Source organism: Perognathus longimembris, chromosome 19, assembly GCF_023159225.1.
Source record: "Perognathus longimembris pacificus isolate PPM17 chromosome 19, ASM2315922v1, whole genome shotgun sequence".
Lineage (NCBI taxonomy): Eukaryota > Metazoa > Chordata > Mammalia > Rodentia > Heteromyidae > Perognathus > Perognathus longimembris.
Window position 1 is genome coordinate 27034345 of NC_063179.1, and position 16635 is coordinate 27050979.

General features: G+C 39.8%; 1 protein-coding gene across 1 annotated transcript in view; it reads right to left on the reverse strand.

Annotated features, from left to right (window-relative positions):
* Positions 1 to 3806: 3806 nt before the first annotated feature.
* Positions 3807 to 16635, reverse strand: part of Itga2 (integrin subunit alpha 2) — a 92116-nt gene continuing 79287 nt past the window's right edge. The window contains exons 24-30 of the mRNA XM_048368171.1: positions 16178 to 16280; positions 14807 to 14917; positions 13196 to 13300; positions 11695 to 11808; positions 7712 to 7801; positions 4828 to 4944; positions 3807 to 4289 (exon numbers count right to left, since the gene is read on the reverse strand). Coding sequence (XP_048224128.1) covers positions 4209 to 4289; positions 4828 to 4944; positions 7712 to 7801; positions 11695 to 11808; positions 13196 to 13300; positions 14807 to 14917; positions 16178 to 16280 — 721 coding nt within the window. The 3' untranslated portion in view covers positions 3807 to 4208. The remainder of the gene's footprint in view (positions 4290 to 4827; positions 4945 to 7711; positions 7802 to 11694; positions 11809 to 13195; positions 13301 to 14806; positions 14918 to 16177; positions 16281 to 16635) is intronic.

The following is a 16635-nucleotide window of genomic DNA, read 5'->3' on the forward strand; positions in this document are numbered from 1 at the left end:
CATCTGTATAGTGAGAGGTGTACAGTGGTGGCAATATTGTTTCAATTGTATTCACTTAAGTGTGTTTAACTTTATGACAAAGTATTTAACATTCCCCTCCCCCCCTTACTATTCAAGTTGTTTTAACTGCTCATAACTATACTTTTGTAGGTTGAAACAGTTTGGTGAATTTGTTTGTTTTCATAATTTACTAGGTACCTCTGGCTAGTTCGTCTTCTTAAACCTTGAGTGTATTCTGAAGCCAAGTAAGTCCATAATGAAATTTGTAACTCGTCAAAAATAAATAATAAAAAGCCAAAGAAAATTTATTTTCAAAACCATTTGAATATTCCTAAAGTAGGAAGAAGAGCAATTTACAATGCAACTTTTAGGTTTCCTTCTCATACTGCAATACAAGAAAAGCTACTGGTTTATATTAATTACAAGTCCAGTTTGATTTCTGTTTCTCAAATGAAGTGTGCAACTTGATATAGAAATGGATATGTTCATTTGTTTTTGTGGAAGAGAAAAAAGACAAAACACATTTAACATCAAGCCCTATGCATGATGTATGAATGAAATAGACAATTTCTTTAAAAAATACAGTTCTAACACATTTACATTTTGACTTAATATGCACAAACACATCAGTACATTGTAGTGATTTTTATATGTACATAATATAACATTTTGTTCTTTAGATTCAAAGAAGTATCTATGATGTTTAATTACTTCAGACTTTGTCCCCATATTTACCTTTTATGTCTATCTGCGTGATCTTTCCAATTAAAATGAATACGCATGAATATATGTAAAAGCATACAAACTTATATGCACAAATTTTATGTGTAAAAGTTGAAAACATTAAATATGAAGGAGGAAGCTCCATTGAATATTTTCTTCTACCTCTTATTAATAATGTCTTAAAGTATGAGGTTTTCATAGATTGAGTTATATCTGTATATCCGGATAAATACATTATAAGGCTATACCTTTTATAATAATTTTAGGAGGGTCACTTGGTGACTAATAGGCATTTGTTTTCTTTTCACAGTCTATATATATAACTTTCACTATTTCATAAAATTACACCACTAGCTAGAAAAATTTCTGGTCTAGTTAGGATTTCTCAATTTTTTGCAGGCATGAGCAATGCACAGTTTTATATCAATACAGTGTTTTCATCAAACTACTTTAGTCTGCTATTATTTTATGTCTTACGTGATAGTCATGCATAAAGCAACTAAAAATTTTTACCCTGTTCTATACATGTTGGTTATATGCCATTTATAAAATGGAAACGTTAACATGACATCTTTGAAGACCTTACTTGACTTGCTTCTACAGGAAAAGTGTGGTGGAATGGGAGATGGGATTTCCTTTTAACAGCTGTTTCCCCCACCCCTTCATCAGATCTTGGATGAAAAAAGTAGGCTTTTCTTCCAAGCACTGGAGAAACACTTGCAGTGGTCATTTGGCAAGGTCTGGCGCCATGGCTGACCTAGCTAAGCTGGGGACAGGGGAAGCATGCTACCTGCTCTCTGGTACCAAGGATGCTGCTTGTGGGCATCTCACCAGGCATGGCTCAGCTCTTCCTCCACCAGACCCCAAATGATAGCAGTGCCAAGGTGGAAACACCCTGAGCTCCTGCAATAAGTTACTCCTAGACAAGTGGCTAAGCTTTCGAAACAGTATCTTCCAGACCATCTTGAGCCAAGGCCAGCCAGAGTGCTCAGCTCAGGAGATGGCCCTCGTTTATTTATTTGCTATGGAAGGAAGAGGAGGCAGAACAAGATCAAAGCAATGTTATGCTTTGGACATGTATAAGTACATTGCAAAACTATATGTGCAATAGTTCTATGGTTTATTAAATATTTTTGTCTACCTAATAACCATATCTCCACTTATTTAAAAAATAAAATTTTGGTTGGAATAACAGTGAATCCACACAGCTGTTAAAAGAATCTGGCTCTGACATGCACAACTCCAGAATACCATGCTGTTTTTGCTATAAAGCCCTGATGGTAAGCCCTCCTCCCATTGATTATGCGTGGTACTACTAAGTACGTCGTGAACAGATCCAGAGAACCATCCACCAGGGCTCAGGTGAGCAGAGCTGTCAGGGCTGTTCACAGGCACATGTGCAAATTTCCCTTTTTCCTGGGAAACCTCTGAGTCATATTCTCAGAGAACTGTCTGTTTGCTTTATATGAAACCCAGAGCATAGAATTCTAAAAGTAAACCACCCTCACTGCTGAATACAAGTCCTCCCATTCTATACTGAGAACACTTAAGTTTTCAGTGGTTGAAGACTCATCCAAAGCTTTAAGTGTGTAGTATCTGACATAAAGTCATCCCAGCTGCCTTTGCTTGATTCCTTTTCCTCCAGGTCGACTACAGAGTGTGTGAGGATATGCAAAAAAGAAAAAAATGGTAGAAAAAAATAGTATCCTTCCAATACAGCCCATGTATGTCGTAATGACTGGATGCTTGTCCAAATGCAAATGTTCGGACTTCATCCCACTGTGGCTTTGGGCTGTGGTCTGTCCAACCTTTGAATACATTTGCCTCAGTCCTCCAGAAAGAACCACACAGGGTGGACCTGCTAATTCAGTGGTTTCCACCTTCCTCTGTAAGTTCATACAGATTCTTGAGACACTTCACCTTGCTTATAACTGCATGAACTCCCAACACTTAGACATTTACTCAACAAATGAATTTAGCAACAAAGGAAGCTAGCACTTCAAAGTTAGGGAGTTTATACAGTATTTTACACAGTTTTGTGAAGTAAACCAGATGACTTACGTCCTTACACCTGGCAAAGCAGTGGCTGGGGTATGGGAGATTTGACTGAGGGGTAACTGGACTCTTGCAGATGAAGGCAGGCCCAGGAGGCTTCTGTCATGGGTCGGTGAAGGGGGGAAGGCACTAGGAAGTGGGAGAGGGGTTCCTCAAGGGACTTGGAACTCTGTCTAAGAAATTGTGCATGTTTCAAAAATTCACTGTCTGCCTGACATAAGTCAGTGTCTCATGCCTGTAAACCTATCTTCTCAAGAGGCTGAGATCTGAAGATCATGGTTCGAAGCAAACCAGGGCAGGAGAATCCATGAGACATTTAACTCCAATTAACCAGCAAAAAGCTGGAAGTGAGGTGTGACTCAAGTGATAGAGCACCAGTCTTGAATGAAAAAGCTAAGGGACAGCACATAGCCCCTGAGTTTAATCCTTAGTACCTGCATTGGGAAAAAACAAAACAAAACAAAAAAAAACACTTTCTTCCAGCCCGCTAATCAAGTCCTAAAAAAGGACTGTTCTGTATTCTAAAATAAAGAGAATCTCTTCCTTCTATTTCCTCTGGCACAGGTTGCGCCTTCAGAAGGTAGCACTTGACCATAAATTGGTTATCTCATGGGTTATTAACAAAATCGTTGTGCTTTGGCTTCTAAAGGACCCCAACCCCCAATTGAAATGGAGTTGCCTTTGTAGGAGGATCTCTCTAAGCCCTCTCCGTAATTCAAGCATGTTTTGACAATTAGAGCAAGATAGGACTCTGAAGAGGCATCCAGGATCTGAAGGGACGAACAAAAAGTTTAACCAAGTTCATAAATAAAATTGTCACTTAAAATATCCCCTAGCAACTTTAGGTGAGCAGCATAAATTGTAAACCAACCTGTGCTTTTGTTTCCTCCATGGGTGAGCATGGATATTCACAACAGTTTTAAACACTGGAAGTACTCAGCGGAGTATATCATATGTGCTCCTTACTAGGAGAGACCAGTGTGACATGTTTGTATGTGATCAGTGATCAAGTATGTTGATAGTAAATAACATACATACTAGGTACTTCTGTTGTTACTAATTTAAAAATCATCTTGAAAAGAGGATGCCTTACCCCCTAAAATAAAGTATTCTAGTTTTCTTAGACTTGTCAGGCCTGGAAGGATTTCATGTTCTGACACAATACATACTATTAAGTAAACTCTGGCTCAGCCAGTTTAAAGATTCCTTTTTCATCCCTGCATAAAATAATTTTTTTACCCTTTATACCCACAATTCCCACCCACAATTTCTTCAAACTGACCAGCAGTCTCTTTTATAAAGCCAGGTTAATTGACCTCGGCTATTATTATAAAAACTGGGGCTTAGGAAATAAGTCCAGTTGTAGAAATAGCAAGTGCTGGCTGGGATTTGGCCAGCTGTGGTCCCGGCGGTGGCATCTGCAGGGCTGTTCAGCTGTTCAGTTCTGTGGTCTCATCAACCTCGTCGAGATTTTTCATCATTTTCTCGTATTTTCTCCTGAAGAATCCAAGCTGTGAGGAGGTGTGACATGAAATTGTTAATGTCTACGAGAATGATAATCACCCTTACCTAATTTGATCATCACCCATTGAAGGCATGTACCGCATAGAGGAACATCAAATTTTACCCGAGGGATGCGCAACTCAAGCCTCCTTGGCTTACATATGGCTTTGATCTGCTGCTTTCATGGTCACTGAGAACCTTCCAGAACCTTGAGGGGAGCATGCTGCTGACTGATAGCTGTCATCTGTTGATATCTATTTTATCCAGGGAAGCTTAATTGAACTGTTTAAAATTATGTTTCTCAGAATCTATATATTTGAACCTGAACAAATTGTTCAGGGTCCAGGATATAAGAACTTCTCTTTTAAAGGAGAGATCTTCACTGGTTTTCAAAGCCAAGAATGAGAAATTATAAGCAAATTTGCATTTCTTTTCTCTGTGGTAGAGGAGGTACTAAATGATAGTTCAGGATACTTTTTTTTTTTGTAAAGTTGAAGACATAAGTCGTCATGATCCTTTTATTTTAAAATAAGAAACGTTTCTTACCTTCCACAAAACTGCCACCAGGGCGGACAGTAGAAGGATTCCAGCAATTATACTCCCTACTATGACTCCCGTTGGTATTTCGGCTTTCTCACCAGGTTTCATGATCATAAGGGGAATCTGTAAACAGATATTCACAATTGATTTGATCTCATCTGAGCACAGAAAGAAGTATATTGATCTAATGTAAGTCTTTAAGCCTATAAATGCAGGTCCCAAACTAGAAAGGCCACATATTCCACTCATGGCTCTGATCCTCAAGCATTGTGTGGCACAATTTGCAGAGAAAATCTTGTAAAATCCAAGTTAGAAATACACATTTTTTTTTATCTCCTACTATTTGGCATTGGTATTTTATGCCCATGTCACATCTTACTGCATCAGCAGTTTGAATTACTATGCAGAAACTTCAGTTTCTCATAGACATTTTTGCCATTCAAAGAAAGCGGTCATGAGGAAAGAAGTTAAAAAACAATGTAACTCAACTCCCTTGTGATTCAACAAGAGCAACAAGTTTGCTCTGGATTTGTTTTAAATTCTTTTCAAATTGGTATCAATTGTTGGAAAAGTTGAGACAATTATCTCAGGGATCAGGTTGACCTTGACAGTGGTGAAATTGTCCTTGAAGATAATCAAGGCTCTGTGTTTACTTTTGGCTGATTGTTGCAGGTCTGTGTACTACATCTCTGCCACCATCTCCTCTTTATTCTTTTCTTTCTCCTCTACCTCCTTCCTCCTTCTTCCTTTCTTTGTTCTTCCCTTCCTGTCCTTCTTCTTTTTCCTCTTTCATTTTCCTTTCCTTCCTTCATTCCCTTCCTCTTCCTTCTCTCTTCTCTTTCCCCTTCTCCTCTTCTCTTTTTAAATTGGGAAAATATTTTCAATGATTTATTTTGCAAAAACTTCCCAAAGTGCTATGTTTTAGCATAAAAGAAAAGAACAATACCTAATTCATTTACTTGAATTAATGTTAAATTTCAGGGGCAAGGGCTTTGCTTTTTGTCATACAACTTTATTTGGAAAAAACAGGAAGTTGAAGTTCATGGTTATTTCTCCTCATTTGAATCATCAAGAGCTAAAATAAGGTTTTTCATATGTCTATGAATAAAGTTACTATAAATTGCTACAATTCACTGCTTAGCGGCAGACATATAGCTATTTTTCTGTACTCAAGAGCTTCCTAATCCAGAATCTAGGACTCTCCCTGGACCCATAGTACTAAATTTTGTGCAATAGATATTCAAATGGGGCAGGGAGTCAATGAATCCCTCAAAAGAAAATATCATTTTTTTCTATAGGGATGTGTCAATCTGTTGTTTGGATTCTAAACATTATTCAAAAAGTTATCCAAACTATTGTTTGTATTAAAAGCATATTTCCAGAGACATGAGGAAAAGTTGATGTCTTATTTGTTAACACTATTTAGAGAAAACCAAGAAAAGAAAAATCTAATAGGTTCATGAAAATTATTACTTTAATCTTTTAATTAATATGTTTAAGATTGCTTTAAAATGACTTTAGCAGGGCTGGGGATATGGCCTAGTGGCAAGAGTGCTTGCCTTGTATACATGAGGCCCTGGGTTCGATTCCCCAGCACCACATATACAGAAAATGGCCAGAAGTGGTGCTGTGGCTCAAGTGGCAGAGTGCTAGCCTTGAGCAAGAAAAAGCCAGGGACAGTGCTCAGGCCCTGAGTCCAAGCCCCAGGATTGGCCAAAAAAAGAAAAAAAAAAAGACTTTAGCAGTTTTACATGTTGTTTGAACTCTGCATTTTTCTAAAGCAAGCTTAAAAATCAATAGTAGTTTCAAGTTAGAGCAGTCTGAATCTGAAGTCTTACATTTCCTTTGGCTCCGTTTCTGATTGTTCCATGCCCTGCCCTTGAAGACAGGGTGTGGACTTTCATTGAGGTCCTAAACTAGAGACAGGGAAGGGTCTTCTATTGTTTGGGATCATTTTCCCTGGAATAAGAATGGGACCACAGTTCTGTGAGCTTTACTTTCAGCATTGAGAGAGGCCCAAAGTTCATTGAGCAATTGGCTTTTCAACCCAGTCTGTAAGCTAGAATAGTGGCTGGAGGCCAACTGTCCAGCTGGCCTCTGGGACAGAGTCATGAACTTGCTTCCAGCTCTTAACAAAAGCATTGAGAGGAAAATGTTGGGGGTTCTGCCAGCAGATTAGCTGGGCATGGAAATCCTGCTCTATCTAAAAATGGCATGTGCTAACCAGAGTTTCAGTGCAAAGGAAAGTTGTCCATGCCAGCTCTCAGAACAGGGAGCTTTTGTTTTCTGTAAAAGTACAGTCCTCTGAAGAACCATTTATTATCAAGGGGGACATTTATAGTTCTTTATAATGTAGGGCCATGCATGGACACGTCATACATTGTTAGTGTCTGGTTATAAGAAGTACTACTTGGAAAAAAAGGGGAGGGGAGGGAAACTTTTATGCCTTATTTATTAGGCATGTTTCTGCACTTCTTCTGAAAAATACTCCTATTTGAATAAGCATTAGTTAATTTGCAACCTGTGGGGCAGATAGACTTGGGCAGGCAGAGGAGAAAGGGAGAGCTGATGGTGGTAGCTTAGGCATGGAGAAGGGTCACCATGGCACCCCAAAGGAGACAGAATCCATTTTGCTGTGCTTTTATTTGGCTCTCACCACTTCTAGGACAGCCAACTTTGCCAGCCTGAGAGGGTGAGAGGCTGGAGAAGAGAGAGTGTATCACTGAGCTTCTTTCTGAGAAGCCAACACCCTGGCCCATGTCCAACACAATAGCATTCGATGCTCAGAGTTTCATAAGGATACTTCCTCATTTATGTAGGTTAGGAGAAGACATATCCTATGTGCTGGGAAATAGAACACCCATCCTGGGGAGGGAGTGGCTGTACTCACTGTGACGGTGTTATCTTCAATCACATATAGCTGGGGATTGTAGGTGTCTATTTCTGCAGCTGCAGTCAGCTGTATTGCCTGGAACGTTGACTGGAGAATAGAAAAAAAGAGCGCATAGTTTATCTTAATAGTAGCCATTGCAGAAACTACAGCATTGTGAGGCACACCGACTGGTCCACACCCCGGAGGTGTTGTGCCTGTTGTGCTTGGGGAGTGAGGCCCTGAAGAGCCCCGCCTGCCTCAGTCTCTGGGGGCGTGCTTGCTTGCACTGCCTCCCAGAAGAGGGATCCCGGTTAGCCCCGCCTGCCTTCCGGGTCGGAACTGGAAAGGCGGCTCTAGCTGGCCATGCCTCCCAGCCTTAAGACCATGTGCAGCAAGATGGCTGCCGGCAGTAACCTGGGGGCGGTCCTGCTAGTACTTAGGCCGCCCCTTAGGGAGGTCCCATGGCCTTCCGCCCTTGACTGACAGCTCGGACCGCCAGTCATCGCCCCTGGCTAGGTATGTTACACCCTCCTCTTCCTGCTGCCATTGCCCATACTTAAGATCGGGTCCACTCCACTAAAACTGAGAGCAGTCTTGAACCTCTCCCGAGTCGTCTGATTGTTCAACTGCTGGTGAAAGGTTGGGTTGGGCTGGGTGCCGGCGACTCGAGGCTCGTTACCTATTCTGGGTTCACACTCAGCAGGGTGCGCTTCCTTGCCTCTCCCGCTGGTTGGGAGCGCACCCGGGGTTCAGGGACCCCTGCACAGCATGTTTATGATATACTTATTTCCTGGTGGAATGTGACAAGAGCGAATGCAATCCTGAAGATACAGGAATCCTCGTGTGCTTAACATGGAGTATATGTGGGGGCTGCTCACTGGTCACTGCTGGACGTGGTTTAAAACATTCAGGGGGACTGAAGCTCATCATAGCCAGTTAACCCAGTCCCTGGGTGTGACCTCCAATCACTGCCAGTGAAAACATGTCTTTGGGTGACTCAAACTTGAAAGTGGTTGAAAAATCAGGGCTTAAAAAGTGAAGGTTTTTAGTTGGAAAGATTTCAAAAAGTTTAATGACCTGAGGAAAAAATTGCATATCTATATACTTACCTTTCCATGTCACATAATGAAATGGATGGAACACAAACATGTAAAATAAAATTTCCATCTGGGCACACATTATATACATATATGAATATGTCATAATGATACCCATTAATATTTTTTACCATCAATGTAGACTCACTTTTTTAAAGAGGGAATAAAAGTACATTTGAACTTGACAGTGCATGTCGGCAGAAGATACCTTGGCCTTTGGGCATGTCATATCAAGAATATTTTCATATTTCTTCATCTGCTTGCTTCTATCACATAATGTGGCATAGACATGGAGGAAGGACAATCTGTTTATGCTAATGCCAATAGCAATCTCCCATTATGAAATGAGTTTACATGCATTCTACAATGCAATTATAGAAAAAAAATCAGCTTTTCAATGGAAACATGATTGATGTGTGTATTCCATTGTTGTCAGTGGTGGATCACTGTGGTGAAATACAGATTTTAGAGCTGTTTTCACAAGCACTGGCTACTAAGGCTCAGTTTTTCTGTTTTCTAGGGTATAAGATCCAATAGACTCCATGAAGTAATTTGCTATTTTTAAGAGCCAGGAAGGGAGAATATATTTCCAAAAAGTGAGCAATTTATTTCTTTTCCACTGGCTCAGTCTCTGGTGATTCTTAATTTTCTCAAGATGAAAGACTGCTTCATAAGTTAACCCTGACCACTGGTCACTGAAACATATATATTGGGGGGGGGGGCAAGACAGAGTATATTGATAATGATTTAAATTTTACTTTTTTAAGTAGCAAAATGAATGATAATGTTAGAATCTTGGTAGGCCATGGATGAAAGGATTTGTCTTAAACACTGACATAGCTACACATCTAAATCAGGCCTTTCTTACAAGCACACAACGTCCTACTAGGAGAGGAAGATGTATTGTACGCATCTTGAAGACCTAGCATCCAGCAAAGTTCTTTTTAATAAATGGTGACTAAGGCTGCTCTCTGTTTCGAATCCTGAGCAATCACTTTGTAATGAAATTACTTGAAGTGCAAAGTTGACTTGCCCAGCATCAGTCAAAGGGCAACACCAGAAAGCATCACATTAGTGGCCCAGAGAGGAAACAAGATCTCTATTCAAGACTGCATCTCCTGGTGGTCCAAGAAATATTCACTTTGCTGTTGAACCCCTGTGAGGACCAGGTGATCTTTCCTGAAGGAGGAAGATGTGTAGGATGTGACAACAGTGTCTTCAAGGGGGCCTTCTCGGTTTAACCATGACAACCATGTTGAAAAAAAGATTAAGTAAAACACCTCAGTAGTTTCTTCTGAGGAATGAAACTCCTGCTGCTGAATATTATTGACAAGATACTTTCAAAAATCTTCTGGTAAAAATGATTTAGCATTAAGCAAATTCTAGGAAACCCAAATGCTTTTTACAGAGCTGGTACAATTGTATTTGACGTGCAAAAGTCTGTGTTCCTTCCCAGTTGGCAAACTTTGTTATGAAAACATTGCTCCTGAAATCCAAAGAGCCAAGGACCAACTGGTAAAATTTTAGTACCAAAATACAGTGACCAGGAAGGTGGTACAGCTATGAGCAAACATTACATTTTATAATTCACAGAAATATCCTGGATGCTTTGAAGCAAATGCAACTAGAAAGAAAACAAATATAAATAAGTGAAAAAGCAACTGAATTCTTCATTTTTCCACTCCTCTAATGTTGTATTTTCCCATAACCTTTTGCTACTTCATTTTGATATTATGTCTTCATTCTAGAATATTGTTTGTATTTTGACTCCAGAAAGAGTCTAAGAAGGAAGCTCAACTCTCAAATCTTAGACAAAATGACCTAATAAAGAATGGTGGTTACCTTGTGAGAAGACGAGGGAGACACTGGCTATAAGCACCTTGGGAATGGATTCATTTATTGTAAAAAGAATCCTCTGAAAGCCAGATGTGTTCCCAGAAGGTTTCAGACTAATTTATATTTTGCCACCTCAGTCTGAGCCAGTGTTGGCAAAAGGAATGGGTAGCCAGCCAGTTCGAAGGTCAGACTATATTTACTGTTTTCATGCCAGAGGGAGATTCTGGCTACTCAAACTATCATATAGAGGAAAACACTGACATTATTTTGGGTACTTTCTTTAAACTTTTCATGGGAATTGGAATGACCTCATAGTTATGTTCTTCCTGTGCTCTCTTACTGGAGGGAGGATAAAGAGGAGAGCTGAGTGGTTAACTTTTGTACTACAGGAAAAGTAGCCTTATGCTGGGCTCCTTGGAAGGTCTCAGGCCAAGCTGAGAACTCCAGGAGAGACACAGAGACCTGTGCTTGTTGATCTGGATGTGGGGGTTGTGGAAGAAGACCGAAATGATGCTAGCTGTATCCAAGGCAACCTTGATACCTTTCCTGTAGATCTTTCAGCTTGGTCTGTATCTGTGTGGAGTCTTCAAAGCAGACCATAAATTCCTTGTATGATTCAGAGGTAGACTCAGGGGAAGTGATCCTTGATAAGCACTATTTTCCAGGAGGAAATTGCTCTGGCATGGGTACTAGTGTGTGTGTGTGTGTGTGTGTGTGTGTGTGTGTGTGTGTGTGTGTGTTGGTACTGGGCCTTGAACTCAGGGCCTAGGCATTGTCCCTTAGGTTTTTCTGCTCAAGGCTGGCACTCTACCACATGAGCCACAGCTCTACTTTTGGCTTTTGTTTTTGCTGGTTAATTGGAAATAAGAATCTTATGGACTTGTCTGCCTGGGCTGGCTTCAAACCTCAATCCTCAGATTTCAGGCTGCTGAGTAGCTAGGATTACACGTGTGAGCTACTGGCTCCTAGGTAGGTACTAGAATTCTATTTTATCAACATTAAGAACAGGACAATGAAGCCATACATCCTCTCCTATTGAAGAACCCAATGGATACAGTGAATACTCACAGCAGCAAAAGTCCTATTCCAAATTCTGGTAGTCACATTGATGAAGTACTCGCCTTTCGTGTGAAGGTCTTTCAGCCAGCATGTGATGTTACTACAGGCAACAGTTTCACAGCTCTTTCAGGTTGGAGTCAATAGTAAAAAAATACAGTTGTGTTAGGATAGGTGTGAAAACATAAATGCTAGAATTTTACAAAGATAGATCAAACTCAGCACTTAGAAGGATCGAAAGAAATATGAAAAGCCATAAGCTATTCATCCTTATAACACTTCTTCAAGGGATTTAGATACTGTATTTCAAAGTGTAATATTATACCCTTTCCCTCAGACATTTCTTTCTGTATAGATCACCTCAGGAGATAATCAGAATAGTCGAGAATACAGGATAGCAACCTGGCTATTGAACTATTAATCCTGAACGTAAAATAAAATAGCAATGTATAGAATAAGTAGTCAGATATGATGGTGTACAGCTTTAATCCCAGCTGCATGATGGATTTTAAATGACTATATGAGTGTTTGAGGCCATCTGTGGCAAAAAGTTAGGGAAACTAAAGCTGGGCAGTGGTGGGGCACATGCCTGTAATCCTTACTTCCTCAGCAGGCTGAGATCTGAGGATTGGTTCAAAGCTAGCCCTAGTAGGAAAGTTAGTGAGAGTCTTATCTCCAATTAACCAGAAAAAAGCCAGAAGTGAAGATGTGGTCCAAGTGGTAGAATACCAGCTTGAAATACTAAGGGACAATGTCCAGTCCTTGAGTTCCAGTCATAGTACTGGCGCACACACACACACACACACACACTAGGAAGACATGGTCCATTTATAAGGCAGCCTATACATACACATGCATACACACACACACACACACACACACACACACACACACTTTGATGCACATAGAAAGAAACACAATTTTATTCTCCTGTTTTTCCATTTCCCCTATTCTTCACAAAACAAAATAACTGCAGTGAAAACAAACAAGATTTCAATATAGGAGAGACCTGTGGTTTGTTTGGGATTTGTAGTTTAGAGTTTACTAAATGCCTAATTAGCATGGGCCAAACACCATGCCTTCCCAAAGAAGAGGGATAGTTCAGCAGAATGTAATAGGATAGTAGGACTCAGAATTGGGTAGCATATTTAGCAGCTAAGAAAAGACATCAGTGGTTATACATTAGGGAATTTAAGGAGTTTTATCTCTAAAGCATAAGCCCAGATCCCTCATGACTCTGAGCAATGTTTCTAAAGAACACATTGTAGAAGTGTCATCTATCCTTTTGACACCATGAATGGCAGACATGAATTCTGCTAGCAATGGAATAAGTAATTATTTCAAAAACATACATTTGAGAACATATTCTCTAAATCCTAACTGCTAGTGTTCATCAAAATTATGAGAATGCTGTGTGACAGGATAAGAATGCTGGCTGGAGGAAAGAAGTTCTGAATTTCAGGTGAAACACAGGGATTGTCCGAAGGGAGTGTCATTGTTAACCTGTTCTTACCAATTCTTTCATGCGCCGAAAGTTTTCACTCTTGAAAGACACAGAAGAGGAGTCTTGTCCTATTTTCAATGGGTTTATTTCTGCTTTGCAAGTGATATCACCAGCCTACAGCAGAGAACAGCAATGTTAGATGTGGGGGAAAAATGGTTTACCAGATCTTGTTGATGTGCTTGGAAATCTTACAGTTGCACTGGACAATTAGTCTTTTAATTGGGCTTATTGACTCAGCTTGTGCTTTGCCTGGGGTAAACTGCTGTTGTGAATAGATGAACCTCACCAGCTTTCGTCTGGTGTGGATTAGGTGTCATTTTTCACTATAGTTTTACATAGTGGAGGCCTGGTCTTCTGAGTGGCAGTGTTGAAAGAGAATGGGACCTTTAAGAGTTAGGACTGACTGGGAGATCTATAGGTTAATTGAGGGAATATGGCTTAAGAGGGGATTGTGGAAATCCAGTTCCTCTTTCTACTTTGCAGTTTGAAAATGTGCCTTCCCTCCCTTAGTCTCCAACTATCTACAATGGTGCCCTCATCAGGGCTGAAATCATGATGGTGCTGGCATTATGCTCCTGAACCTCCAAAATAGTGAGTTAAGTAAACCATGGGTTTTTGTTTTCTTTCTTTCTTTCTCTTTTTGGCTACCCAATTCCAGGTGTTTTATTGTAGTAGTGCAAAATGGACTGTGACACATCCCATATGTGATTTTAAAAACCACATTTTTAACAAAAATACACTGGGAGTGATTTAGTTCAGCTTAATAGCTGTAGAACACTTCAGGAATTTGATTTCCTGTAGTATGCACACTACAGGAACCATTTGGATTAGCTAGATGGACCATTAAAAGTGAGCCAATGTTGGGGCTGGGGATATAGCCTAGTGGCAAGAGTGCCTGCCTCAGATACACGAGGCCCTAGGTTCGATTCCCCAGCACCACATATACAGAAAACGGCCAGAAGCGGCGCTGTGGCTCAAGTGGCAGAGTGCTAGCCTTGAGCGGGAAGAAGCCAGGGACAGTGCTCAGGCCCTGAGTCCAAGGCCCAGGACTGGCCAAAAAAAAAAAAAAAAAAAAAAAAAAAAAAAAAAGTGAGCCAATGTCAACCTGCTTTGCCAGAGTGGTACTTCTTGGTCCAAACAGCATGGCAGAACCATCTAGTGAGCTTTCAGGATAAACACCAGTGATTTCATTGCCTGGACATAACTATTGTTTCAAAAGCTCCTGGGGTGATGAAAATGAATAGCTAGAGTTGAGTTTAAGCAGGTGGAAGTCCAGGCTGCTGGCTTGAAGATCAGCTACTAACTGAAGCTGTGTAGGCCTACTTGGACTTTTCTCCATCACAGCCTTGACAATGTCAGATCCCCTCCTAGCAAAACAGGAGTGTTGGAATTATCTCTGCCACATATAAATTCCAAGAATCAGATATTTGTTTCCTTAGAAAGTTATTCTACTTCTCACCTGAAATTAAATGGTAGTCAATTGGGACCCATGACACATAGGTGTTACCTATTCCTCCTCAAGTATGTCAACTATAATATGCCAGACACAATTGGTCCCAACTCACAGGTTATTTCCATCCTGAAAGTAAGCACTTCAATGGGCAATTGTGTGATCCTTACTTTGTCCGTGTCCACTGCCGTCAGGTACATGAGTGGGTTCTTTTCCTTGGTGTACTGAGGGATATGGATGACTACAGATGTCATGCTCACTGGAACATTTCCAGTTGTGACCTACACAGGGAAGAAAGCATCCTACAATCATGCCTGATGCACAAAGCGCAAGGAAATTCAGCAATTACGCCCATGCTGATGAGGGGCCGTTATAAAGTGGTTACAACAGCAACTGACCAACAGATGACCCTGACCTTGCTTCAGTGCTCATCTGTTAAAAATAATCGAAAATCTGGTAGATATGTTCTAGTATACCATGTGCTAACACTGGTGAGTTTTGGTTCTAACTGGCCAATGTTGATGGACTATGGGTTGTTAAAAATCTTCAAATAACATTCTTAGAAATAATATGAGTACTACCCTGTCAGGGAATTAAATGGAATTATCCATGTGTGAATGTAGCATCTGATACAATGGCTGATCCTTATTACCCTCTACAGACGTTAGGATGTTATTTTTTTATTTTACTGTGACTTGATTAGATGTCCTAGCAAAGAAATGCTACTATCACATTTTATAAATTACAGCTTTGTGGGTCACAAGTCAAGATTATTTTATAATTTTTTAAACAATAAAAGTAAGGGGGTAGCATCTATGCAATGTACAAAAATTAAATGTGCTGAGTTAACCAGGCTGGTGAGTAAATTAATTTTTGACTTTTCAAAGTTCCATCACATAATTATATTGTAAAACAGTTACTCTTTCACAATAAAATTCCTCTCTGTACAACTGCTTATCCTGTTTAGACTAATAATGGCTTGCTTGCAATTACCTAGTCATATTCTAATACGTTTGACAAAACATTTTTCATATTCATTTTCTAATGAATGTGCAGACCCCATTGGTCTCAAAGAACTAATTTGCATAATGATTCTATTCCAATAAAATTTATCCACAGAGTTATCAGTGTAGTAATTCCTTGTTGGTTAATCTTAAACATCTGCCTTGAAAATGGTTCAGTTATAACTTCCCCAGGGCACATCAGTAGGCATAAATCCGTGTTGTTTACTTATCTGTTTTCTATCCTGGGACTTCTCAAAGCATGGCACCTGGCCCCCAGCATCAATGTCAGTATCATTACCCGAGAATCTGATAGAAATGAACATGTTTAGGCCCACCCCAGACCTACTGAGTCAGGAACTCAGGATGGAGCCCAGCCTGCTGTGTTATAGTAAGCCTTCTACATGCTAATTAATGCAAGCTTAAATGTACAAACCAATGGTATTTCAATGTCATTTTATTTCTGTTGTCTCTTTCCAGGCTAATGTTTTTTTCTCACTCCCTTTCCTCCTGACTTTCCCTGATCACAAGCTCACCAACCTTAAGGGAAAAGACAAATTTTGGACCAATATCTTCAAAATTGGTCACTACTGAAGGGACATTCTCCTCCAAAGAGACTTCATGAAAATTGATGTTGGTGAATCTGTTGAACAAGACATGTAAAACAAAAGTTTTCAGTTTAGATGATGTTCTATTTTTTAAATTTAAATATCTTCTAACAGATTATAAGTAAGCAATTTAGCTTTAGTTACAAAAGCATCAAATGACTATTCTACATTGATATCAAATTTTTAGATTTCACAGAAGAGAGAGGACATGTAGTATTTGTCCTTTGGGGTTTGACTATGTCTGGGAAGGTGAAGATGGAAACATCTACTACCCTTTGTATTGCTTTTATGCATTGACCATCTTGTACCCCATAAATCTACTGGTGTATGCGTTTCTTATATTATAGTAAGAATCTTAAAGTATTACATTAAAATGATTTCTTGTTATGA